General features: G+C 50.5%; 10 protein-coding genes across 10 annotated transcripts; 5 read left to right on the forward strand and 5 right to left on the reverse strand.

The window, feature by feature from the left end:
• Positions 1-89: 89 nt before the first annotated feature.
• mrh4 (ATP-dependent RNA helicase MRH4) lies at positions 90-2,010 on the reverse strand (the record flags this gene model as incomplete). The annotated part of the gene is made up of 1 exon (XM_067629419.1): positions 90-2,010. Exon 1 carries the CDS (start codon positions 1,989-1,991, stop codon positions 90-92), a length of 1,902 nt encoding a protein of 633 aa, XP_067474660.1. The 5' UTR covers positions 1,992-2,010.
• Positions 2,011-3,222: 1,212 nt separating this feature from the next.
• On the forward strand, positions 3,223-7,396 carry bud4 (putative GTP binding protein (Bud4); the record flags this gene model as incomplete). Its single annotated transcript, XM_067618738.1, has 3 exons — positions 3,223-5,998; positions 6,057-6,760; positions 6,818-7,396. The coding sequence occupies 3 exons, from the start codon at positions 3,223-3,225 to the stop codon at positions 7,394-7,396; spliced, it is 4,059 nt and encodes a 1,352-aa protein (XP_067474661.1).
• Positions 7,397-8,580: 1,184 nt separating this feature from the next.
• Positions 8,581-9,435, reverse strand: ASPBRDRAFT_69056 (uncharacterized protein; the record flags this gene model as incomplete). The annotated part of the gene is made up of 1 exon (XM_067629022.1): positions 8,581-9,435. The coding sequence occupies one exon, from the start codon at positions 9,433-9,435 to the stop codon at positions 8,581-8,583; it is 855 nt and encodes a 284-aa protein (XP_067474662.1).
• A 1,009-nt stretch (positions 9,436-10,444) lies between these two features.
• On the forward strand, positions 10,445-10,843 carry ASPBRDRAFT_661345 (uncharacterized protein; the record flags this gene model as incomplete). The annotated part of the gene is made up of 1 exon (XM_067628670.1): positions 10,445-10,843. The coding sequence occupies one exon, from the start codon at positions 10,445-10,447 to the stop codon at positions 10,748-10,750; it is 306 nt and encodes a 101-aa protein (XP_067474663.1). The 3' UTR covers positions 10,751-10,843.
• A 774-nt stretch (positions 10,844-11,617) lies between these two features.
• Positions 11,618-13,284, reverse strand: ASPBRDRAFT_135910 (uncharacterized protein; the record flags this gene model as incomplete). Its single annotated transcript, XM_067618739.1, has 8 exons — positions 11,618-11,664; positions 11,714-11,762; positions 11,833-12,050; positions 12,117-12,183; positions 12,264-12,548; positions 12,622-12,707; positions 12,769-12,832; positions 12,889-13,284. 8 exons carry the CDS (start codon positions 13,282-13,284, stop codon positions 11,618-11,620), a joined length of 1,212 nt encoding a protein of 403 aa, XP_067474664.1.
• Positions 13,285-13,742: 458 nt separating this feature from the next.
• Positions 13,743-16,172, forward strand: ASPBRDRAFT_47950 (uncharacterized protein). The gene is made up of 8 exons (XM_067625988.1): positions 13,743-14,407; positions 14,484-14,547; positions 14,599-14,684; positions 14,743-14,997; positions 15,056-15,122; positions 15,192-15,397; positions 15,461-15,509; positions 15,581-16,172. Exons 1-8 carry the CDS (start codon positions 14,039-14,041, stop codon positions 15,676-15,678), a joined length of 1,194 nt encoding a protein of 397 aa, XP_067474665.1. The 5' UTR covers positions 13,743-14,038; the 3' UTR covers positions 15,679-16,172.
• An 805-nt stretch (positions 16,173-16,977) lies between these two features.
• On the forward strand, positions 16,978-18,808 carry ASPBRDRAFT_34267 (uncharacterized protein; the record flags this gene model as incomplete). The annotated part of the gene is made up of 8 exons (XM_067623209.1): positions 16,978-17,385; positions 17,508-17,571; positions 17,637-17,722; positions 17,787-18,071; positions 18,198-18,264; positions 18,335-18,552; positions 18,602-18,674; positions 18,756-18,808. The coding sequence occupies 8 exons, from the start codon at positions 16,978-16,980 to the stop codon at positions 18,806-18,808; spliced, it is 1,254 nt and encodes a 417-aa protein (XP_067474666.1).
• A 298-nt stretch (positions 18,809-19,106) lies between these two features.
• On the reverse strand, positions 19,107-21,181 carry ASPBRDRAFT_135856 (pseudouridine synthase PUS2; the record flags this gene model as incomplete). The annotated part of the gene is made up of 4 exons (XM_067618734.1): positions 19,107-19,317; positions 19,394-20,614; positions 20,677-20,884; positions 20,956-21,181. The coding sequence occupies 4 exons, from the start codon at positions 21,179-21,181 to the stop codon at positions 19,107-19,109; spliced, it is 1,866 nt and encodes a 621-aa protein (XP_067474667.1).
• Positions 21,182-21,627: 446 nt separating this feature from the next.
• On the forward strand, positions 21,628-23,134 carry ASPBRDRAFT_135928 (putative transcription factor TFIIE complex alpha subunit; the record flags this gene model as incomplete). Its single annotated transcript, XM_067618740.1, has 3 exons — positions 21,628-21,722; positions 21,789-21,884; positions 21,958-23,134. The coding sequence occupies 3 exons, from the start codon at positions 21,628-21,630 to the stop codon at positions 23,132-23,134; spliced, it is 1,368 nt and encodes a 455-aa protein (XP_067474668.1).
• A 414-nt stretch (positions 23,135-23,548) lies between these two features.
• ASPBRDRAFT_47954 (uncharacterized protein) lies at positions 23,549-24,244 on the reverse strand. Its single transcript, XM_067625989.1, has one exon. It carries the CDS (start codon positions 23,966-23,968, stop codon positions 23,753-23,755), a length of 216 nt encoding a protein of 71 aa, XP_067474669.1. The 5' UTR covers positions 23,969-24,244; the 3' UTR covers positions 23,549-23,752.
• Positions 24,245-25,604: the final 1,360 nt, after the last annotated feature.

The raw sequence follows: 25,604 nt of genomic DNA on the forward strand, positions 1-25,604 counted from the left end.
GTCAGAGGCTCGTCAGTTGTAACTTGACTGGGCCGTAGGGTAATAATAGTACAGATTGCGCTTGTTTTCGTTGTTGCTGTTGCAGATGTTTAAATCAAGGCTTGGCCGCGGAACATCCCCTCGCGCACTTCCTTAACCACGTCCTTGCGGTCCTTCTTGCCGACCAGTACCACGGCACGGCCACGCTTGCCCATGCGACCGAGACGGCCGAGTCGGTGGATAAAGTCAATGGTGTTGTGTGGGACGTGGTAGAGGATGACTGTCTTGACGGCGATGGTGTCAATTCCGCGAGAGGCAATATCCGTCGTCACGAGAACCTTGGTATTAGGGAGTCCGCGCTCCATGCCCGGCTTGTTCTGTTGTTCGGGGAAGACGAAGGGGATGGAGTTGTCCTGGCGGCGCTTGTTCTTGGCTAGCATGATCTCCTCTGGGGTGGGAGGGATCGGAGACTCAGTGAACTCTTCCAGAAGCTCTTCTTGCTTGCGGCTGCTGGAATCCCGAGAGAAGGACTGGGCGTCGATGCCCTTCGAGCGCAGGAACTGGGCAACCTCGTCGGCTTCTTCGCGCTCGTTGACGAAAACCAGGATCTTCTTAACCTTGGGTCCGGCCTGGGCCAGGAAGGGGTGCGTCGGTTCCGTGTCGCCAGCTTTTCCGATGGACCAGATCACGTCGGCGCAGGCCAGGTTGCGGTTACCACGGTAGGGGTCCCGTTGGATGTCTACCACTCCCAGCTGGACACGACGGGGGATAGCATGCAAGTTTGGCGTCGTCAGTCGACGAATGTCGGGATAGCGCTTGCGGAGGAGATTGTCGAGACTGCGGGGGATGGTGGCGGAGCAAAGGATGAGCTTGTGGAGAGATGAGGCCGATTTTTCGATGATTTCGGTCGTTGTGGGCAAGAAGGATCGGTCCATGAGCGAGTCTGCCTCATCCAGCACCAGGTGGCTGACGCGACTCAGCACATATGGCTCCGTCTTGGCAATCGAGGCAAGCAGGTGGGGGGTAGTGACGAGGATGTCAATCCCACTTGGGTTGAAGAGGATGCTCTTGATACGACGAGGAGTCAGGTTGGACGAGATCATTCCCGACCGGTATTTCACCGTGTGCGACAAGGCCTTGACTTTGGCGCCAACCTGGGAAACCAGCTCGGAGGTCGGGACGAGGATAATAATCCGGGGTCTACCTGCGTCAGACAACGGAGGCTCTTCCGGCTCAATGTCGAAAGCCCGGTTCTTGAGCTTCTCCTCTCGTTCCTTGGCCTTTTGTTCCGCCTCCCACTTCTCGAATTCCTTGTCCTCTGCTTCCATACGCTTCAGGGAGTCAACCAGCGGAATCAGGTAGGCGAGCGTCTTTCCTGACCCGGTCTCGGCAGCCAGAAGGTACTGTTCATAATTCGGTTCGCCGTCTGAGACATCTTTCGATGTTCTCTTCGGAATCGGATCTTTCAAGAGTTGTGGGACGGCGAGGCGTTGAATGGGGGTTGGTACAATGTCCGCGAGTCCGGGGAGAGCTTGGGAAGAGATCGAGTGGCGCACGACCGGTAGCAGAGGAAACTGGTCGAAACTCGAAACTTCTGCTATCTTGTTCTTGATAGCAGTTCGGCGACCGTAAGGAATGGGTGCCAATGTCGTCTGCATCTTGAGCGCCTTGTAGAGCGGACTGTCCGTCTTCTGCTTATCATCTTCGGAATCCCCCGAGCGTTTGAGAGCTGCTCGAGACCGTGACCGGGGCGCATCCCGAAGGCGCGCCTCCGTCTGGTTCATGCCCGACCAGGGTCCGGCGCGATCTCTTTTCGAGCGTCCTTGTTTCAATGAGGATTTGTCGACATTGGAGGACAGAACCATGCGGGCGGCCTGGCGGCGCTGTCGGACGGTTGCCATGGAGCGGACGGCCTGCCATCCGGCGAGAGGAGAGGACATGGTCGCCTGCGTCTGACAGAGCAGACAAACTTGAGGCCGAAGCGGCAGAGACAGTCTGCCCAGGCGATTCATGGTGGGGGATGGGGTTGATGAAGAGCGTGGTGAACTGCACTCGTCAAGAATCTGCTTCCTCTTATCTTTTGCCTCCCGGAGCTTTCAATCCAAAAAGAATCAGCAGCCGGTCCCGTGCCAGTCCCAAAAGGGAAGGCGCTCGGGGCACAGGAACGATCCTCCGCTAATCCCAAACGGGACTGGCGGGATCGGGGCAGTCCGCCAGGCGACGAGGTGTCGAGGTGTCGAGGCCTGCGAGGCTGCAAGACAGGCGCTCAGGCCAAGTTCAGGCCAGTCTCAGGTGTGAAGTTGCCATGGAGACTCCCGACGCCAAAATGTCAACAGCGTCAAGCTGCGATTCCCAGCTTCAGCCGGTTTGTGAACGGCTTCGAACTACTTATTAGTCAACTAGTCAACACTGTTTGTTCTAGTCCCTCTGTTTATTCCCATCTCCCTTCACCCTCCCTCCCCGCCGTCTTCTTCTTTTTTTACTTCATCCTCGTTGGTCCGGTGGTGGATGGTGTGTTGGTTGTCTTCTTCACTTGCAATTGTCTATCCTGTCCAGCGTGCCGTCATTGTTGCACATCGCCCATTTTCATCATTTCGGTTGCCTGTTCTGCCTACGATCAGCATCCCTTCGTTTGTCGGACCAATTTCTTTCGCAGTAGTTCTTATCAAAAGTAAAGAAAGACCTGACGAATCGGCTCTCTTTCGCATGATCGCCATTTTGTGACGCATCTCATTTCCCCCATCTTGTTACGATTCCCATGAGCTGCTGCTTAACGTCCGAGTGAATTTTAATCCAAGCGACTCATTTATTGTCCGCGTTCTGTTCTTCAATTTGCGCTGATTCGCTGCGGACTATTTCAAACGACCTCATTCCGATCGACTCATCGTCTTTTTCGCCTCCATCCGACTCAACCAGGTATGGGCGCGTTCCAGTCCGGCAAGGGATGGCTATGATTGCAGAGACCTTGCATTGCTGCGTTGTGACGAAAGAAGTCATTGCTGATTCAGCTCCCTGCAGCTGTGTTTTCTTCCAGGCGCGCTTGTCGACTGGCTATTTTTGCCTCTTTTGAACCACCAGTTGTTGTCGTGCATTTCCCATCAAGATGGGCAGCAGTACCACGCAAAGGCCGCTGTCCGAAGTAAGCCCGATGGCTCAACGACGAAACTCCCCAAGTTGGAGTCAGAGTACCAAAGTAGGTCGCTCCACGTGCTCTTGTTAATCTTCCGACAGCTGGACCTGACCATGTCGCTTCAGATGAAGTCCCAAGAAGCATCAGCGTATGAGACACCCTCATCACCGCGTCTCTTCTGGCAGGGCCGTGAATCGGCCTCTCCCTTCCCCAGAAGCTCGGAGAACCAGAGCCCTTATGACCCCGAGGCCGCGTTCTCTCCATCCAAGCGACCCTCCCTTGAGAATCTCAAGCGCGCCTCGAGAGTCAAGAACAGCAACATGTTCCGCGATTACAACCAGGAGTACGATCCGACCAATGTCTATGTACCACAGAGGCCTTTGGCCACTAGTCGGTCGCCACAGAAGCAGAGCTCGAATGCGCCCCCTGCGCGACAGGCAGAGTGCCACGACGGTAGCCAGAGCGGACCGCGGCCCCCGTCTCCGAGCAAGGACCAAGTCCCTCCGGCGAAGTCCTCCCTATCCAGAGCCAGTCGCTTCGGGTTCAGGGACGCATTTGACCCCGAAAGTGAGATTTGGTCCGATATTGATGGAACTCGCCATGCCAAAAGCGTAACGTTCGATGCCGCACAGCCTCAGGTGCACGAGTACGAAATGACCACCCCTGATCCGTCCTCCATCGCATCTGGCTCCCGTGAAGGCAGCTATGATTCGGAAGAGGATGAAGGCGACATCAGTTTCGATCGCGAATCCTCCCTCGACCGTGATGACAGTTTCGATGCCTCCTTGGAAGACCTCGAGAAGACTCCAGTTGTTCTGCCCGAAGACTGGCGATACATGAGCCCCGCCAGCGCCAACGACGATCTGGTGAAAGATGAAGAAGATCCTTTCACGGAAGACGACGAAAGCCACAGTCCCGATCCGCGGCCTTCCTCCCAACCAGGTCCGCCTGTCCAGCATTCTCGCGTCGAGTCGCTCGATTCCAATGGCGAGCGCCGCCCCTTGCCCCCGCTTCCCCCCACTAATCGCCCCTCGCTCAGCCAGCGCGGCTCATCGCCTCAAAAGCTGTCTGCAGCCTTTGAGCTGGCAAGCGGTGGTCAGCGGGTGCTGCCGTCTCCCCCGGGCCCCGCCACGTACAGCAAGTCGGACATTACCGACCGTGCTCGTGCGTCCATGTCATTGGAGGACAGACTGCGTCTAATGATGATCCAGGAGAACGAGAGGAAAAGCAAGGATTCAGACCACATGGATTCCCAGGCTGCTAAACCAGACGTGGAACATGAACGGGACGAAGCCAGCGACTGTGAGACCCAGGACAAGAATACAAACCCAGAGGAGGCTGCAGAAGACCATGATGAAGAGGCTACAGAGGTTTTCTCTCCTCCGCGTATCTCCCGAGATTCGATTCTCCGGGACATCCGGAAGAGTGAGAGCTATTTGGACGACTCTTTCGAGGAAGATTCCCAGATCGAATCAAGCCCCCAGCACTATATGCATTACGACCCTGACGTCCCCATCCCATCCCTGGAGGACGATGATGATGAATACCACGATGACGACGATGATGACCAGAGCAGCGTGGTGATCAAGCCCGAAGAGCACGATGACGATCTTTATGACATTCCGGAGTATTATGAAACCGTTCAATCTCAAAATTCTTCCTCAAAAAGCCTCAAAGACCAATTGGCCGGAAACGACGAGGCCAATCAGCCCAGCCTGCCCCAAGAAGACGAAGCCAGGATGCCGCAGAGCGGGTCAGAAGAGTCCGAAGATAGGCAGTCCACGCCTGTTCCTGAGGTGCGAGAGGAGCCCGCTGCCGAGAAATCGGAGGCAGAAGCAGAATCAGAACCGCAGCCCAAGGAACTGTCGGCTCCCAAGATGGCCGCTATGAGGGAAGCGCTTCAGCGACCCTCCACACCAGATAATCAGGACCAAATATCAGAGCCATCCACCCCTGAGTCCGTTATACGACACCCCATTGATGAGGAGTACAGCGATGACGAGGTTTCTGTTGATGAGAGTGTGCCAGATCCTGTTGCCACCATCAAGGCCCCTGGAACCGGTCTCAAGACCCGGCCATCCCTGACCCCTGCGGACATTGAGCAAATGGCTGCAACGCGCCGCAAGGTTAGCGGACAGCCTCCTCCGCCTATGCCCCAGCTTACCAAGCAACACTCGAACGACTCACACGCCTCCGCACCGGAGGAGGAGGAGGAGCAGGAGGATACACAAACCGAGCCTGCCAAGGAACCGAGTCGCAGACAACCCAGTCTCATGAAACTGGATATCCCATTCAGCATCCAAGAGGAGGAGAGCCTCGGATTTGGCTTGGATAAGGAATTCGATCGAGTGATCGAGTCGCAAAAGGTGGAGTTTGAACAATCCCTATCCCAACTCAGAAGCACTGCGTTTATCCCCCGTCCCCAGGAGGGCCCACCCCAAGGACCAGGAGCGTATCGCTTGAACCCCAGAGCATCAACTGACCAGCATATCTTGCAACAGAGAGGTTACCTTATGCGACATAACACGAAGGTCATCATTGCCAGTAGCCGCAACGAGGATGAAGCTGCCCCTGGAGGTGACACTCCTGCGGCGGCCCGGGCCGCACCAACGCCGCGCAAGCCTAGTCAGCAAACGTGGACTACGGTGCCGTGGAACGGACAGACTCGCCGGGCGAGTATGAGGACATCCAGCGGTATGGTCCGGAAGAAGCCCGTCAGCGGACCCGTTCCCCCACTCCCTGGTCAGCAGAGCAGCGTTCAAGAGCCCCCAGCGACGATTGAGGAAACCGAACCCGCATTGAATGGTGCTCTAGAGGAGGGCGAAGAACGTGGTCGCCTCTTTGTCAAGGTAGTCGGAATGAAATATCTTGATCTGCCTCTGCCACGGGGTAAGTGCCTCACCCTTCCTCTACTACATTTCAGAACATCGGCTGACAGTCGCTTTAGGCGAGAGATCGTACTTTGCCCTGACATTGGACAATGGTCTTCATTGTGTCACCACTGCCTGGCTGGAACTGGGCAAGACCGCTCCCATCGGTCAGGAGTTCGAGCTCATCGTGCAGAATGATCTCGAGTTCCAACTGACGCTTCAGATGAAGGTGGACGAGGAGAAGTTCCGTGTTCAAGAACCTGCGCCGCCAGTTTCCCCTACCAAGCAGAAAGCCTCCACCTTCAGTCGGGTGTTTGCTTCTCCCCGGAAGCGCAAGGAGCTTGATATGAAGCAACAGCTGGCGTCGCAACAGAACAAGACTCGCGACGTCAACGCTCCCGTATGGGATAGGCTGAGGACTCTCATTGCTCGCGATGGAAGTTTCGCGCGCGCATACGTGTCTCTCAGCGACCACGAGAAGCACGCCTTTGGCCGGCCCTACACCGTGGATGTGGCATGCTTCAATGAGTGGGCTGTTGAAGAGCAGCCCAGCAGTGTGAAGAGCAAGAAGAGTACCAACAGTACCACTTCCCAGAGACGGCCTCCTTACAAGATTGGCAAGCTCGAGTTGCAGCTTCTATTCGTGCCGAAGCCCAAGGGCGCCAAGGACGACGACATGCCCAAGAGCATGAACGCATGCATCCGGGAGATGCGTGAAGCCGAAAGTGTGTCCTCCCGCAGTTGGGAAGGGTTCCTCTCTCAACAGGGTGGTGATTGCCCAGTAAGTTCCATGCCCCACCTGCCTGTTTGTCAGTCAAAGCTAATTCACTATACACAGTTCTGGCGTCGTCGCTTCTTCAAGCTCCAAGGGTCTAAGCTGACCGCATACCACGAGACCACTCGCCAACCTCGCGCAACGATCAACTTGTCCAAGGCAGTCAAGCTCATTGACGACCGGTCTTCTTTGACTCAGAAGGAGACGACAACGCGAGGAGGAGGTCGTCGCAAGTCAGCCTTTGCCGAAGAAGAAGAGGGCTATATGTTTGTCGAAGAGGGATTCCGCATCCGCTTCGGGAACGGCGAAGTGATTGATTTCTACGCCGACAGCGCGGCCGCCAAAGACGGATGGATGAAGGTGCTGGCGGATGCCGTCGGCAAGGGATCTTCTGGAAGCAGCCAAGTCAAGGCCTGGACAGAGATGGTTCTCAAGCGGGAGCGAAGCACGAAGGTGAGGCGGCCAAGCACCGCAGCTCCTCCTCCGCCGCCGGCCAAAGATACCAGTGCCATCCCCGTTCCCACGACCCCATCGGCGCGGGCGCCACCCGTGGGTCGTCCTGGCCACAAGCACACCCAGTCACAGCCAGAAGTTCGCGGTCTTGATGCTCGCCGGCAGAAGACGCGGTCTCTGATGTTCTAGAGATGCTTTTTGTATTCCATCACATTCTCCTCTTTACCTCTTCTTGTGATTTGCTTTTTCGTACATCCCTTCATTGTGTGTTGTCCCCAATTTTCTATGTTTGATCTTCGTTTCTTGTACGGTGTTGGAGTCTAGCCTGCCTGCTGCATCTTCCTTTTGTTCTACCATTTGAATTGAGACTTTCAGCATCCAGCACTGATCGTTATGCAAGCGTTGTCATTTTTTTTGTGATTCTGTTTCTTCCATTATTTCTGCTTCTCGCGCCGCCCTTTAATGATACATAGCGCCTTTCCTTCATGAGTCCATAATTGAGTTCTCGTTCCTCTGTGTATCAAAAGATCTCGGTCCTATTTCACCTGTTGGTTCTCATTAGCAATTGTAACGTTAGACAACTAAGATTGTTCTAGTAGTCTGTAGTAGCTATTTATGGCATGGACAGGTTGACCCAAATTAGAGCACGTACTAGCTAAACCCGTACTCTGTTCCCCTATGAATCTTCCACAGTATTGAACGACAAGTAGGTACGACTTTCACGATTGTAATGATTATCCGCCCCTACTTTTTATATAACTAGTGCCGTATAGTGCTTGATGTGTCCCGACTTTGTTGTCCGTGACATAGTAACTGAATTATATACTACACTGGAATACAGCAGTACCGTGGTTTCCGTGGAACGAAGCTGTCAGGGGAAAAGGGCCAAATAATATTAATCTGAAAGGGGAGAAAGAAGAACAAGAACAAGTATCGATGCATTCTGTCGGACTTGACGAGTAATTTTCAAGCTTTGAGCTTTGTAATCTCTAACCTTTTTCCACTTAGTTACTACATAGATCAGCCTCTTTTTACTGTCATGCGTGTTGCTTCGCGTGCCTTCTATAGAGGGAAAGTGATATGCATGGCGACGGCAGCACACTAAGCAGCATGGCCAGACTCGTTGGGTCGCTGCCGACGCCGTCACCTGCATAACTTTAATGATTCAAGATAGGAAAGGCATACCAGAGAACCTGTGAAAATTGTGAGGACATATGGCAACAAATACACGCATTCCTTCGTGCTACTTTTAGATAGCACTTTTCTCTTTTTCAAGCGAACAATCCCATAGTCAGGACAGTGTTTACCCCAAGTTCTCGTACTAGTTGCTAGCTCGCTACACGATTCCTCATCCACCTCAGCTGTGAGTTCGGTTACACTTGGCCAGCCAGCCTAGAATTCTTTTGTTCTCTTCTTCGATCCAGTCCCCAAACATATGCATTCATCAAAGATGCACGACTTCGATCCTTTCTTTCATTCCTTGGATCGTATTCGACCCGCCCCGCATAACTAAGCCTCGCATGTATGAACCCTTTCCCCTCCCTCGGAATCAGATCAACTTGGCCCAGAGCGACAGAGTCATGAACTTTAACGTCGATGTCGTGACCTCTATACTCCTCACAACAGCCACACAACGGTGTACAGTGGCCAAAGACCTCTCGGTCGCTCCTCGCAGTGCCTCTTGTCTGCTCACAACAGCCACAAGACCGGCCACAACACCCTCCGTTTCTAGCACACTTTTCCCGAAGCCATGTGTCCCTCAAATACCAGTCTGGATCGCGTTGCTGAAACATCATCGCGCGGTATAGCGGAATGTGTCCTATTTTCCATTTGAGGAGTCTCATAATTTCTTCGGCCGAGCGTATATCGTTATTGTCTACTTCTAGTTCCCGTTCGAATTGCCTCATTTCTTCTTTGTAGCTGTCCATCTCGTCGGGTTCGTCACCTGGGGTTTCTCCGTTCTTCTTCATTTTGTTATAGACTCGTAGCCCTCCCTTCCTTCCTTGTAATGCCATCTGTAGGAATTCTTCGCTCTTGAAGTAGTCGTTGATATATTGCCACTGGTCCTCAGAAAGTCCGATGCAATAATGTTGTAGTTTGCGCAATTTCTGGGCTTTTTGCGTTCTTCCTGATTTTTCGAGAATGGTTTCTATGGGCACAAAGAAGACACTGCTGACTTGGACCAGTGTGTGTCGCACGGAATCCGATATGGAATCGGAGAGCTTCATGTTATAGATGCAGTATTCGGGATTGGAAAGGAAGAGTAGCGATACAACTGGTTGATAGTATTGCAACTGCTAAGCCAATTGCCTACTACAAGGCATTCGTGTCCCCATGCGGCGGAACTCTCCTACTATTAACTATCACTTATTACTATATATGATATATGATATATAGTACTATATCGACCTTGAGCTTACCACAACTGGTGGAGTCTCATATGGAGTATACTCTTCGTTTGTCCCGGAATTCGATGAGCCATCCAGGAGAATGTCCTACGATCTACGGCAACACACATCTCACCACTCGAAGGACCTTCGATTCCTTATGATAAAGTTCGGTGTCGATGTTGATCCTGAACACGTTGACAAAACGTGCAGTTTATTCGAAGCTCTATATGGCCTGGCAAAATGTGTTCCATTATGCAGGCCTTAAGACACATATTGTTCCCATGGTGGTGATGTGAGGATTGTATATGGCCAGCAAAAGCCTCGCCTGCTTGTAGAACAAGATTACGGAACGAAAAGGTGAGAATCCATGCCACTGAATTGTTTTGACAACGTTGATGAATACGTTGCCAAATTCGACTACGGGATGTCGTTAGATTCTGGAATGGAGACGGATTGTTGGTCTGACAATGTTCAAGGTATCTAAAAGGTTGAACATTGACACATTCTTGTGAAAATGTCGATGAATTCGTTCTATAAACGGCTTATGGTGCCGTGCTCGAATGGCGGAGTCCATACGAGCAGATAAAGAGACTGCAAGGGATACCGGCCGATATTCTAATCAGAAAAGTCGAGCTCTAGCAAGCACAGCAGAAATACAGAGATTGGTCGAACAGTGTCTAGCTGAGACATGAAGTCCCCGAAAGTATCCTTCAAGCCTTACGGCCAAAGATATAGGCGAAGGTTTCCGTGACCCTGCGGGTGTCATTCCCGTGCGTTCTACCATGGCTGTTGAGTCTGGTGACAAGAAGCGGCAAGATATATAAACTATTTTGTGGAAAGCAAAGATATGTTAGCTCAGAGGTCAGGTAAAGCATCGGATCTATATGCAACCTCGAGCTCCGAAGCTCATGACGATCCGGCCGTCCGTCTAGCCTTCCGCGTTAGATATAATGATTCCTTCGGTCGTGAAGTAGTATACTATGCTAGAAATTCAGCCATTGGCATGGCAAATTTCGCATCTGTCCGTCCAGACGTGAAATTCCTGGAGGACAATTTGCTGCCCATGGGGGTTCGGGGGACAGAAGTTATCCTACCAGAATTTACAGGAAGCCCAGGCAAACTTAACCATAGACAGACCGACACGTCAATATAGACCTCAAATCTCTCAAGGACCATTTGCTGCCTATGGAGATGTGGGGGACAGAAGTCATCTTACCAGAATTTACAGATATCAAGCTACCTGTGAAGGTACCCCCAACGTCAAGGCCAACTGCTAACTGGAAAGCCAATGGTTTTACTCTCTAAAAGTATTTACTTCGAAGATGCGTCATCGGACGAACTGAACGTCGTTCTTTATGGCGATCGGCTTGGAAAGCTATTCCAAGGCGATGGTTCCACTTTTGACTGCCCGGACATCATAAGTTTCGAAATCAATGAGGTCCAGTGAAAAGGCAGATCAATGCCCTAGTCAAGCTTCGCTCGGAGGGAAACGGGGTCAACCGGTGGGATGGTATTCGAGAAATCGGTGGAATTCATGCCGCACACGTGTGTTCAATGGACGATGTATCATACCATCGTTCCTATATTAGTGATGGTTCTGGATGGTGACAGGCCCTGTACTGTTATGAAAGATAACTCATAGGATCGACCGTTACGTTTTTTCGATCTAAAAGTCTATGGTTGTTCTCTAGATAGGCTATTGTAGCTACAGACAATATGTGTGTTTTTGTCCACGCTCGGATGATCGATTCTCATGTTTAAGAAATTTGTTGACAAATAGTACCTTAAGCATTGGTTGATATCCAGCTTTGCAAATAAACGAATTCAAGTGCTAAATATTCTTCCAAAAACTGATATAGTACTTGATAAAATTGCTATCGCTTCTAGACATGTCTGACTACTAACTACTACCAAGTGCGTACACCCAAAATCTTCAAAGGCAACGATTGGCGTAAAAGAAACCCAGCACAACAAAACGTGTTCAACGTCTAGTTGGAAAGATGGCCGTCCATGCTGCAATTCACTGTCCGCGCGCATACTTGTCTAGATATACGGCCGTAGAATTATCTGTAGATATTAGCAAGATCGTCACACATCACGAGATAGCCAAACATACAGGATGTGACTCCCTTCTCCACGTTCAGGTTCATATACATGGGACGGACCTAGGATAGAAGTATCAGTATGTGCTACACGCGAGTCAAGATAAACGCTTGCTTCTTTTCATGTGCATACCGTAGTCTCAGCACCCTTCTCCAGCCAGTCGTGAATTGACTGTGCATTCTGGACAGTGGAGCTCCAGTACTGAGGCAGTACATCCAGACAGGCTTGGAAAGACAGCAACCCGCTCTGCTGCACGCTCTGCAGATCCTGGCGCGCACTGCGGATAGTCTCGAGCAACTTTTCGAGATCCTCTTTCTCAAAGGTCTTCTCATTTATTTTGTTCTTCACCCCTATACGGTATCGTTAGCTCCCAGGACCATGTTTCTATTCGGAGGGGAGGCGTAGCAGAATCTTACGTCCAGCGGCAATGAGCAAGCCTATAGAGGCAGCGAGGGCGACGCCAGCGAAGATGAGGCCACCAAGCTATGCACACCTTAGAATTTAGTAAAATGTAACTCGTTTGGGAGGGGGTAGTGCTGATTGCGAAAGCATTTATCACGTACAAGAATCAACGGCTTGACAGGCTCAAAGAAGGTCCCCAGCGCCCCGGCAATTGGGATCGCCGCTCCTGCGAGCGCTGCCATTACTTTCTGGGCAGTTTCAATTGAGTTCAGTTCCTGTGTCAAGCTGCGGATTTCCTCCTCTAGATCCGCGATTTGTTGTGTCAGCTCTCCTTCCTTGTCCTCGGCCCATGTCGTGTATGTGTCGACGAAGGAGGAGAATTTGCTCTTGACGCTGGAGAATTGTTCTTGGATGTCATTGGCGGTGGCCTCAAACTTGTTGGTATCCTGCGATTGCAACAGGCTGTTAGCAATTTCTGAGGGTAGTTGCATACAGGGTGCCCTCAGGCGCATAACATACCGAGATGAAGGTTTTGACTTTAGCCTTTCGGTCTTCGATAGAAACGCTGCTGTCCGCACAATATTTTATGATAATTTTGTCGAAGCCTGCTGACAGGTCAGTGAAAAGAATACCTGGAAATATGGGGCTTGAGAGATAACTACACACTTTTGCCATTCTGAGAGATATCAGCTGCCAGGTTTCGACTGTTCTGAAGAACTTGATTGTAATCCTATGCAACTATGTCAGCATAAAGAACTGCAAGGAACACTGGCTTGATAATACTACCTGGCGAATGCCGGCAACGGTATCCGCAAACCCCTCGTTATATTTCTGGTCAATGGTCGCCAGCTTTTGCTGAATATCAATGAGACGGTTATCAATATTCACCGATGCTTGGGACGCTGCTGTTCCTGCCAGCGCCATCCCATTTTGGCCTTCTTCGGACGAGAGATGTTGTCCTGCACCGACAGCAAAGTCGGCCTTCTGCTGATCCGTCTGCAGTGGCTTGTGGTCTTCGTAACCATTGGCAAGGACGTTGATCTCCTCATCCGAAAGAAAGCTAGCAGCCTCGAGGGCCTTCTCGACAGTGGGGTTACTGCCGAGGAGACCATCTAGCTTTCCGGCGACTTCGTCATAGCTTGGAGGGGAGCTGTCGGCTGTGTACGCAGGAAGAGGAGACATGGTTTGTCTGAGAGATGCAATCAAACGGTAAATAGACTTGCTGAGACTTGAGATAAGTAGACCTCTTTGCAGAGAATTGAACTTGAGGATTCTTATTTCTCTTCCCACCGGCGGAGTAGATGCTGACTTTAAATAAAATCAGCTGTGAGATTAGCTAACTGCTACTCATACTAGTCATTCCTTCCATCAACTAGTATCAATGGCATCGGAATCGCCGAAGGTACCAAATTGCACATAATCCATGACAAGAAGTCGTCTGCAATGAAATGCCATCGATGCATCTTGCCACAGAGTGACGGATACGTAGGTGCACAGTCGGGGTTTGCCCAAGATACGTTGCATCGACTAGCTGCATATCAATGCCTGCAGCTGCATACAAGCTGAAATGCAGGACTCCCGTCCCAGGCCAAATATCCGGTGTTGCCACTGCATCAACAGGGTGGTTCATGCCGGAAGCCTCAATAGGTACTGGAATTTCTCCATTCTAGTCGCTTCTTGGTGCTATAATCCCTCTGCAGTAGTTGGGATGGCGTCAAGTTGTCAATCCAGGCCAGGCGACATCCGAAAAAAAAATCGCGCACGTCTAGTAAAGGAGGGGAAGCTACTACAACTAAATATTTAGCTTCTCATTTGCATGCCAGAGCCACCACAACAGAAGAGAAGGCACGATTCAACTCACTCGCATTTCTCTTCCTTACTGGTATCATTGGCCATACACCCTGCTATCCTGTGTAGCAAATCAAATCATACGATCATGTCTTCTCCAGTCCTCCCATCTGCGACTAGCGTCCTCCAGAAATTGAATGAGCAGGTATCCAGGCCAGTGACAGTATCGGCCTGTCTTGGGGTCGTCGCTTCGTTGTCTGAGTTTGAGCGCAAGGCCCTTGTCAAGTCCCCTGCCATGTACCAGCTCGTACCTACGGACAAGGAAGCTTTCGTGACCGCTGCCGTGCAGGCACTGGCTTCGGATGACCTCGACCAAGTGCTTGGGGATGCTGCCAGCGGGGCCTCCGCTGCAGTCAATGGCATCATTGAACTAATGGTCGCCCTTCTACTCAATCTGGCATGGGCTGATACAATGAACGGCACGCACCTCACTGAAGAGTATGAACCGATTCTGAGGGTAAGTCACTTCCACCTACTATGGCTGAAAAACGTAGTTGCTCTGTTCTGAATCGTTGATATTTTTCATTATCTAGCTCTACTGCCAGACTATGAGGGACGGGATACCGCTTTCCAACACAATTGCTCAGTATGCAGAGGGTATGAAGGCGGCTCCGTATGAATAGGTATTCATCGCTAAGCAATTTGCAGACTTCGACAACAAGATCATTGAATTCTGTGCGGATAGTTCCCTCACTATAGATGAGCGCTTATCCACAATCCGAGAATACATCAAGGTAGGATTCTCTGTCAAGCAGTGTCATCGGGCTACGGAATGTTCGTTGACGCGTCCAGGATGCGGAAGGATACCAAAGCACGGCAGCTGAGATGCACAACACCCTGGAGTCTATTTTTGACCAAACCCTGGATTTCGTAAACCAACTTGGGAGCCAGTCACTACGGAAGCAAGACGCAAATGATGAAAAGGAGGCAAAAGCCTTCCCCGCACCGAGAAGGTCAGCGGAGACGATCTTTTCAGCTGGTCCGCTCGATGTGAAGCTTTCCGCACTCCGAGTCGCTCTGAAGTCACCATTCGCACCATATGTCATGGTATGTTTGGAACCTAACACACCAATAAGCTAGATAAACACGCGCTGAACAATACCAGGTTGCTGGCTTGCTCGGAGTCGCAAACACCGAAGCGATCAATGCGGCCTATTCTTTAGCTGCGTCTAGTATGCATTCCTTCCGTTCTCTATGCATTGCCACTATTATACTAGGCTAGGCTAATTACAAGGCTATAGTGACCGGAAGGGAATATGTACCTATCGACACCGTCATATCCGACTTAGCTGCCGCACGGGCACGATCAGGAAGTGCGACGGACACCAACACGGAGTACTTCAACGAATTTCGTGAGCACATCGAAGTCCTCGCCGGTTACTGGCAGAGCACACTCGTCGATGCGCGAGAAATTGAGCTATGGCTGAATGATGGTGCCTCCTTTGCAGTAAGTTGAAAAAATTACGGGCCTTTTCTCTCTCTCTCTCTCTCTTCATACTGAGGCAACCAGGACATGCCCACGTACATGAACATAGCATTGAATGAAGGGGCCAAGATCTGTAAGTTTACATTGAGATCCTCTCTTACCATTCAGCTTAGATGTAATGCGCAGGCTAATTTCGTGGTTCAGACGTGGAAGTAGGCAAGTACTTGCGACTATACGCCGAAGAGACCAGCCAAATTCCTTGGGATGAGTGGTTGAACGCCGATAAGATAGTTCGTAATTGAGAATGAGTGGTATAATTTTTTGCTGTCTGTCGTCCGGAACCATGCCTGATGTTGCAATTTTCTAAGCCATTCATACTGTTACCTGTCTATGATCCACTATATTGATTACTAGTGATGCAAGGAATCAAATATTGTCATTTTCTGCGGGTAAATATGTCGATCCCCGTCATCGACAGGGGTTGCTTCATGGCGTGCATTTGCCACCAAGCGGGGAAAGTCCAGACCTCAGCTCTCAGCCTTGGGGAACTTAATCAATGTACATACCTACGTAATGTAAGGACGAGACTCTGATTTCAACTGGGTGGACTGCTATCATGGCTGCCCGGCAATCCTTCTGAATGGTCAAGGGATTAATGATGCAGCTGGAAGGCTGGACTCATGGTGGGAGAACGAGGATACAGGTACTACATGAAACGCCAATGCCTCCGATATCCTTGCCTGCATCGTGTATTTAGAACTTGCCTATAGTACTGCTATATCGAGTATATCCATTCGTCCAATAGAATCACTACTACTAGTATCTAATTAAAAGTGAGACACCAGCTGAGAACTTCGGGCTTTGCTTCTTTCCCCCTCTTCCTCCTAAACTGCATGCCCACATACACCACGTCACTGTTGGTCATGCTTGCAAGTCATTAGCTCTTCCTTCTTGGTCATTGGAAAGCAAGCCAGTCTAATTCCTCACACGTGTGTACGTAGTATGTAGTGTTCCGAGAGGTCACGTATGGAGCTGCATGTTGAACTCAATTGCCACATCTCGTGCGCACCCTCCGGTTTAATGGTTCTGTTCTAGAGCATCCCTTGTAGTTCAATTACTTTTTAACTAAACAGGTGGCAAAGAGAGAAACAGGACATAACCTCAGAAATGTTGGGTGTCTGTCGAACCTCAGCTGTGTCTTGGTAGTGCAGGTGACATGTGACATGGGGACCTGGCGGATTCAGCTGCTTCCCCCTCAACTATCATCCTTGCCATATTTCTCCTCGACCCGACCCTTGCTAACCGACATACACTGCAAGCCCGAGGCACCTCAGCTTGAGGGGTGTGCATGGAATGACGCTTTTCGAAAAGGACATTCAGGCAGACTTGCCACCTCCTCGTTTGGAGAGAGGAAAGAGACTGAGCGAGCGATGGCTGTAGTATATAAGGTAGCCAAAAAGGAGTCCTGCAACCTCTTCCTATCGCCCAAGTCATCATTCTCTCGCATTGTTTCGGAAAACATACTCCATCGCAAGCTAATCCATCTATTTCCAGTTGAACCTCTCTTCTCGCTACACTTTTCAATCCACCACCGTCTCGCAATGGCCACCACAACTGTTCCTCCTCCTACCTACGTGGCTGGGGACTCCCCACCCTCGTATGAGGAGGTCGCCAACAAAGTTAACCAGCTGGTGGGCAGTGACCCGACGCCCCAGAAGTATCTGGACGTAGCGACATCGCTCACCGAAGCGGAGCGAACTGTTCTCAGCGACGGCGCCGAGGCCAACAATCCCATCAAGACTGAGGATGATAAGAAAAAGTTGTCGCTGGGTGCCGCAAAGACCATGTCCAGGGAGGACACAATTGCCAAGATGCAAGAGGACGCAAGTGCTGCCAGTGCTGCAGTCGTGGCGATTGATGGCTCGTTCACAGCGTTGCAAGTGAAGATTGCCGAAATTGATCAGCTCGAACAGACGGACTTCCTGGTGCAGTTGAATGACAATAAATCTGTATGTACGGACGGCCTATGCAACCTCTCTGGTCTTTCTTTTCTTTCTACTACAGTTTCTCTTGTCTCTTTGTAGGACATGTGCCACAAACCATCGATGCTGATTGACTTCATCTTTGCAAGAAATACAACGATGTCCTCACCACTAGCCGGAAATTAGCAGCGGACATCAGTCAGTATGGCTCCAGTAAGTTTTGTCTGCTCTGCATCCATCCTACTCTTTCTTGCGCTGACCACCCCCGGCAACTCCAGGCTTCGATAAGCTGATTATTCCGCTATGTTCTGATGAGAGTCTAACTGTGGAACAACGGCTGGAACAAATCGAAAAATTCATTGCGGTCAGTGACCCATACCAAATATGCATGTGATTTGTCGGCGAGCTGACTGATTTGCTCACTATAGAGAGCAGAAGGGTTCCGGGCGCAGGGCGAGCAGCTTAATAAAGATTTCGATGCCCTAGTCAACGATTTTATCGTGTTCAAAGCTCAGTTCGGTCAATGGGGTAAAGATAAACAGGGGGAACTGAGACAGGATATAGCGGACCTACTTGCAGACATCAGCGACCTGAACGACAAGTTGGCCAAGCTGCGTATATCTCTATTGGCCCTTGGTGTCGGCCTGGGAGTTGGGCTGGCAGCAGCTGGTATCGGACTTGCCTTGTCAGGACCTGTTGCTCCATTTATTTTGGTAGGTGCACTACGCAGACCGGATATGCTTCTTCCTCTCTCTGCTCCCTCGTTACTTGCATATCTTTATATTTTTATTTTTTTGTAACAGATCGAGGAGAAGAATATAACTAACATGGATTAACAGATCGGTGGTCTGATTTTCGCGGGAGCCACAGCTGCTGCAGTGGCCGGAATAGCCATTTCCATGGGTAGTAAGTCAGCCTTTCTCAGACACTCCTTTATTGATGTGACATTTTGAAACTTATAAAATCCTGTCTACAGTTATACAAAATGAGATTGACGCGAAAAACCAGCAGATCAAGGATAAAAATGCCGAGATCGATGCTATTGATCAAGCTCGCACTGGCCTGGAGACCTTGGGCGATGAGCAATTCACCGTATTCCAGCAAAATGTCAAGGTCCTTCAGAGCTACTGGACGGTAGTGCAGGCCGATGCAGAGGAAATCAAAGGTTGGCTGCAGAGCGGTGCCGATATGGCGGTACGATAATCTCTCCCTGAGTAAGAATTCAAAACATGTACAATTGCAGTGGCTAATTGATGTGGCCATGCAGAATGCACCCGACTATATGAAGGACGCGCTTAACGAGGCCGTGTCTGTTTGTACGTTGCCACTGGCCTGATCCCGGGCCTTTTCAAACCTCTCAATCAATTATTCAGTCGGCTAACCCTCAATGGCTACAGACGCATCTTTGGGCAAGTATATGGATGCATATGCAAAGGGCATCGCAATCTAATAACAAGGACTTGGGTGTGTGGTCTACACTGTCTATCAAGACCACATAATATCGTCTAGAGTCTCCAAATTTCGAAAGGATTCATGTGCTACATAAACTACAGGAGAACTAGAACCAGAAACTCAGCCAGAATGATATGATGATCTTTTTAGGGGCGATTTATGCCATCCTCTCCTCTTTCTTGCTTCTTAGTTGGTGACTTTTGAGAAAGATATACCATGATAGCTACTGAATAGCAATGGCTTTTATACATACATATCTAACACATCAGCCACTCCTTGTCAAAGGCTATATATATCTAACCCCCCTCTTCTCCTCCATTCGGGGGAGCACCCTCATCCTCCGATGCGCCACCCTCAACCTCCGCCAACGCCTCGCGCTGCGACTTCTTGTCCTCCGTGCCGTTAGCAGGCACCGAGACCAGTCTGGCTGCGGGGATACCACCCGACGTGACGTAGAGGAATTCCTCCTGGGAGTAGTGATCGAGGTGCCCGAAGAAAGCGGAGAAACTAAACAGAGGATAGAATGGTTAGTTCGAAGTCAATGATTAATTGCAAACAGGGGATGGGGGGAGAATAAACATACGCATGAGTTTCTTCTTCCTCACGGAAGATCCGATCGTAGATCTCACGCTGCTTGAATTCATTGATAGTATCGGCATGCTTGTCAAAGTCAATGGGGTCTTTGCCGGTCTCATGGGTCTTCCGGTTGTACGAGTCGAAGACGGGACGTTCAAGAAGTAGGCCCAGACCGGGCGCCTTGGGGATGGCGATCTTATTGGGGCCGTAGGTGTCGACGATGCGCTGGGGATCACAGCCGCAGCGCACGACCATGGCAGCCATGGCGACCATCTTGCGGATCTGATGCATCATGAAACTTTGGCCGTGAACCTTGAGGCTGAGCCACTCCGTGCCGTTGATGATGATGGGTTTTTCGGCCATTTTGAAGGACTTGATGTGGCGTTTCGAAGACGGGTCGGCATGTGTCTTTTGGATCGTGTAGTTGAAGAAGTTATTCGTGCCGACGTACTTGTCTAGGGCTTCTTGCACGCGGGCCAAGCGTTGGGCTGGGATTCGGTAGGCCTTCTTGGCTTGGAGATAGGCGGCTTTGACGGCCTTGACGGTCTCGAAGATTTGACGTCGGCGGGCTTCTTCAGCCTCGTCCTTTTCGGCATCTGCAGGCTTTTCTTCAGAGGCGGATGGCTGTTCGGTGGATGTCGTGGCTTCCTCTGTTGCAGGCTTGTCTTGCGTCTGGAACATTTCGTCCTGCGCGGACTGGTCCTCGTCGTTCAGATGGAGGACCTTCTCAACGAGCTTGCGAATCTCCTCGGGCGTATTTTCGAGGATTGGACGGACGTACTTCTCATCGGTCTCGTCCCAGTAGCTCGCCACCTCTTCCTGTCGCGCCTTGTAACCCTCCATGTCGCCCTCCTTTTCGGCGTACTCGACGAGCTTCTTACCGAGGTAGGTGCTGGGGTGAGGCGGCAGGAAACAGTGTGTTGGGATGAGGTATTCGTAGATGCGAGAGTCGCACAGCTGATAACTGCTGAACGACTTGTTCGTGACGAGGATGTCCCATACGCGAATCTGCGAGCTGAGTTTCTCGTTGATCTTCTGAATGATGTCTTCATCTTCGACGATCAGCTTCAGGGAGACAATGTTTCCTGCAGCATGGACACCCTTGTCGGTACGCGCGCACCGCACCAGCGATGACTTCTTCGGATCGGTTGCGTTGGCCTTGGAGATGGCGCCAGCCGCCACAAAAGCCGCAAACAGCTCTCCTTCAATAGTCTTCTCCGTCTCACTCCTACCGGCAATCAGTATCAGTCCCTATGCTTTCAAATCAACTTCAAGGGACCCTAATCATACAATTGCATGCCCTTATAACCGGTTCCCGAATATCCCAGCAGCACGGCGACCTTCTTCTTAGGGCGGCGCTGCTCGCTCTCGATATCCTCCTGAGAGAATTGTGTCGCATATACAGGAGCCTTGACCTCCTCTCCGTTCTCGATCTTGCGCCGTTTCGCTTCCTGCTGAGCATCGTGGCGGGCTCTCTTATCTACCATTTGCCGACTTTCTGGGTTAGCTGGAAGTCAGACAATCAATTGCTCAACCAAACATGCCGGACCGGAGATTTGCACAACATACCTCCACTCGGATCGTCCCAGATTCCGCTTCTTACGACCTCGATCAGCTCCGCCTCCGGCTTGCGGAGGTCTTCCTTCGTTATTGTCCATGGGATGCGACGGGCCTTCAGCGAGCGCAGGTAGTCGGGAGAATAAAACCGTGCTTGGGGGTTACGCAGAGGAATACGCGCACCAAAACTTGCTAGATGGGGGGCCAAAGAGCGTCGCAGGACAACGTGGACCGGCATGGGAAAAGCTGCTTGTCGATGCGCTTTTCTGCTCGCCTTTTCTTTCTGTTGCCGCATTTCTATCTCGGCGCTAGTCCGATTGCGGGGAGGCCTATGCCCCAGGCAGAACACTGCATTACTGCCTCAGGTGTCAATGACCTCCGCCGGCTTTATCCATTCAAACCTCGTCTTCTCTGTCATCTCGCGCCAGTCAATCTCTCCACCATCCCTGCGCGGTATCTACCGACCTAATATATACTATAATCGAACTCTCGTTATCTCCGCCCAACCAGCAGTTCTCCAACAAAGCATGGTGACCTTGCAGCGCCGAGCTTGAGACCCGAAGACAAGAAGGACATTTGCGCCGGTTGCGCCGACATAATCTCCAGCTTGACCACCACCTCACTATTCCTCTTTTGTATTCTATCTTGCACTCCTAAAGAAACTCTACAATTACTTCAGCTACCATGGATCTCGCAAACACTCTCATCCGCAGCGTCGTGCGCGCCTTCTACGAGACCCGCCACATCCTCGTAGTAGATGCGCTCTTCATCCACTCCGTGTACGTCCCGCACCGACATCATCGCATCGCAGTGAACACCTCCATACTAACCATATGATCATATAGTCTGCACGCCGAAGACCTCGCCTTTCTTCTAGGCATGCAACAAAAAGACCTACGCAAACTATGCGCCAAGTTGCGCGAAGACCGGCTCATCTCCGTGTATGCTTACACCTACCACCATCTACTACCATGAAAAAGAAGCCACCCTCACTAACACCCAACCCAACAATAGGAGCACACGCGCCGAAATCCGAGACGGCTCAACACGCCCCGTGAACCGCGAATACTACTACATCCCGCTGCATCCCGTCGTCGACGCGATAAAATACAAAGTCTCGAAACTAACCTCCACAATAAAAGCCCAATACACACCAAGCCAAGAGCGCAAAGAATACATTTGCCTGCGCTGCGGTTCCGAATGGACTGAACTTGACGTCCTAAGTCTCTACAATGAAGAAGGCTTCGAATGCCAGAACTGCGGGGCGATCCTGGAACGTACCGAAGACGTCAAAGGCGCCGAGGGAATCGACAGAACCGGACACGAGAAAAACAGCAAACTAATGAACCAACTGGACACGATGCTCAAACTCCTCAAACAAATTGACTCCGTCGAAATTCCCCCCAACGACTTCGACACAGCCTGGGACCATAAAATTGACGTCGTTCGGAACCAGCAGATCCACCCCACGCGAGCAGCAGTCATCGTGCCCTCGAAGAACCAACAAGAAGCCGTCCGCGGCAACACAAAGACCGACGCTACCGCCCTCGAAATCTCTCTCACCTCCAGCGAAGAGAAATCCGCCGCCGAACAAGCTGCCGAAGCGGCGCGCAAAGCGGCAGTCGAGAAACAGAATGCCCTGCCAGTCTGGCATACCCATTCCACAGTGTCCACGTCCGTGGGCAACGGGCCGCAGATCAAGTCTGAGACCGACGTCGACATCAAATCGGAGATCAAGGCCGAAGACGAAGACCGGAAAGCGGAAATCAATGGCCTGGACGACAAGGTCGCGGCATACTATGCTGAAATGGAGCGCGAGAAGGCCCTCCAGGCGCAAGAAGACGCAAGTAGTGCGGACGAGGACTCGGATGAGTTCGATGAGTTCGAGGACGTGGGTGGTGTGTCTGCCAGTGATGCGGCTGCTTCTCCTGCTGTTACTGCTACGCCTGCACCAGGTGGGGGCCCTACTAGTGCGCCAATGCAGCAGAATTCGACTACGTCTTCCGTGGGTATCAAGCGGGAGTTGGATACGGATTACTCGAGCGTCAGTACGTCTCAGACAACGGCGGCGGCGACGCCAGCTACCGGCGGGGATGACGGGCCGACGGCGAAGAAGATCAAGACCGAGCCGGAGGTCAAGAAAGAAGAAGAGTCGGATGAGGACGATGATGAGGAGTTTGAAGATGTGTAATATTCAGTTTCTCCATGACTTTGAATCTCGCATCTTGGTATGGGCGCTGGCGCCCTCCTCCCCCCTTTATTTCAAATGTCTTCACGGCCAGGACGTATGATAGATGAATGTAAAATTAGAACTTAGCTGTCCCTTCTGGAGAAGTGGATAAAATGCCCACACGTCTCATCTGTATAGGAACCATCACTTGAGCAATATCACGTATCAAACAGAGGGTAGTGTGTCTATTCGACTGCCAGTAGGGACCTTATTGGGCATACAATTGGTGAAACTATTTGTTCATCACTTCGATAATCAAGCAAAGTATCATACAATCATCTCACTACTGAGTATAGTGTGTGTGACATGGATATATACTGACAAGCTCATCATATACTACCTAATCCTGCTGTTTATAGTTCTTATATTCGGCTTCTCCGGAAGAACAGATAGATAGATAGATAGTAGACAGGATAACTGACGACTTAGTAGCACAGCTGTTATCACAGGCGCATTTCTCGCCCATTTCCTATCTTCTGCTAGACCAGTCTATGAATGAAATTTCATGTCTGAAAGCCCGTTCGATATATTAACGTACTACTGTTCTTTTCCGCACCCTCGGGAATCACTTCATCACTGCTAAAAGGCACGTCCCATCCCGAATGTCTGAAATTTGATCGCAAATAGCTTCGCATAAGCAGGAACGACAAAATCCTTTATAAAGTGACTTACTGCATTAAGCAAGATCGCAGATGATACCAGAATTCGGGCAGCCTGACCTTTATCATCCACATTGATGAGGGTGCCAGTGCCGCAACGCTTCAGAAAGGAAGGTCTGCTGATGTCTGCGTCCATCGATACTCCGTCGCAGGATTTTTCGACTTAAGTAGAATTACTACTATCTTCGAGTATCGAAACCACGAGATTTTAGGCGGCGTGGAGTTAGGCCCATCGATTGGACATGGTTCAGGTCATACCTTGACTGAACTACCTGACCATATAGTAAATGCTTCCAGCATAATTTCAGTCAAATGGTGCAGTCGCTCGCCAGAACAACCAACCGCGTCCCCGCTGGCTTACCGACGACATGATAAATGCTTTTCTTGAAGAAAAACCTGTCCTCACAACAGCACACCTATATGCTGTGACGTTGCAGGGACGCTCAAGGCTCCCATTTAAGAGGCATGGATTTTCTTCTTTAAAGTGAAAAGGCTGACAAAGCCGAAGCGTTAACCTCTTGATTGGAGAAGAGCCCCAACCTGTTCAGTCAGGATCTTCTGGTTCCACAATAAGTGTGGAAACAAGTCTGTAACAACACTGTTCCAGAACTGAGCCAGATATTTTTTTTTTTTTTATAAATGATTATAAAATGTGGCGCGCTTTTTTGCCAGTAGGTCTTTACCAGCTGCTTCGATAGCTTTTTCAGTTTTCTCAACCTGGGGATTGGGGATAGGGACCGGCCCACCCAGACTAGGATAGCCATGATGTTGATAAATCGGCGTGAAATGCAGCCAAAATGCTCTGTCGGATTCTTCGTTCCCATATCGTCGGATGGGAAAAAGTTCGACGACGGTATTTTGGGAAAGCGTTGCTATATCTTTCTTTCATTTGCCTCCCTATAGAGCTTTCCCAGATTCACTGGGGTTTATGAATAAAAACTCATAAAACCTAGATCGCTTATATGATCAAGATACCGATAACTATATGGCGATATATAACTTATTTTCTTGAGGAGTTGCTCCAACTCCTTTTCTGACCCCATCAGAGGGTGGAGATGGTACATTGTGCATGAGGATCTCTAATGTCCCATCTCTATAGAGATATCCATTTCTTCGCGGCTTGGCTGGCCATTAGCTGTCTCGGCAGCTAATACTGTTCAGCAACCTGGCAAGCATGAGATGCTTGATCAAGAGGATATCTGTCGATATATAGTGGTTGAGTTTATTCAACATAAAGAGCTGGGATATATCTTCGGCTTTTAGGATATAGCTCACGTCGAGTGACCACAAGAGTCGAAGATGAAAAACAAGAAAGCCGTATTAATAACGGAATAAGCGATAAGTTGAAGCGCAGTCTAAGTGAGACGCGTTTGAGATAGCCATAAGGGAAGAGCGATCTTTAACACCCAGGTCGAGAGATAACCAACGGAGTGAGCCTAGAGTGAGTGAATTGTGTCAACAAACAGTCTTCTAAGATTCATGTAGATACCCAAGCAATACTCACACACGAGTGTTCCCCAATCCATAATCTAAGCCAAGTCACTCAGACCTCAGAATCATGCCCACGGAGGTTAAATCCAATGTTGAATGCTCCAACCACCCCATATTCCAGTCCCAGGAAGGCTACGTGCATCGAAACTATGATAACAAGTATACAGTCAACTTAAGGAGAAAGAAGTGGGGAGGAGCGAAACCAGACAATGGTGACTTGTAGGTGGTAACTAGTCGATGATTCGTGACAAGTTCATGGTCCTCTATCCCCGTTTAGTTGA

Source organism: Aspergillus brasiliensis (genome assembly GCF_001889945.1).
Source record: "Aspergillus brasiliensis CBS 101740 unplaced genomic scaffold ASPBRscaffold_16, whole genome shotgun sequence".
Lineage (NCBI taxonomy): Eukaryota > Fungi > Ascomycota > Eurotiomycetes > Eurotiales > Aspergillaceae > Aspergillus > Aspergillus brasiliensis.

Bases quoted from the DNA above. Each gene is read 5' to 3' on its own strand.
- ASPBRDRAFT_47950 (XM_067625988.1), top strand. From the start codon at position 14,039: ATGTCTTCTCCAGTCCTCCCATCTGCGACTAGCGTCCTCCAGAAATTG. The intron at 15,123-15,191 runs GTATGCATTCCT...ACAAGGCTATAG, and splicing joins CTATTCTTTAGCTGCGTCTA to TGACCGGAAGGGAATATGTA. The intron at 15,398-15,460 runs GTAAGTTGAAAA...TGAGGCAACCAG, and splicing joins ATGATGGTGCCTCCTTTGCA to GACATGCCCACGTACATGAA.
- ASPBRDRAFT_47954 (XM_067625989.1), bottom strand. From the start codon at position 23,968: ATGGACGCAGACATCAGCAGACCTTCCTTTCTGAAGCGTTGCGGCACT.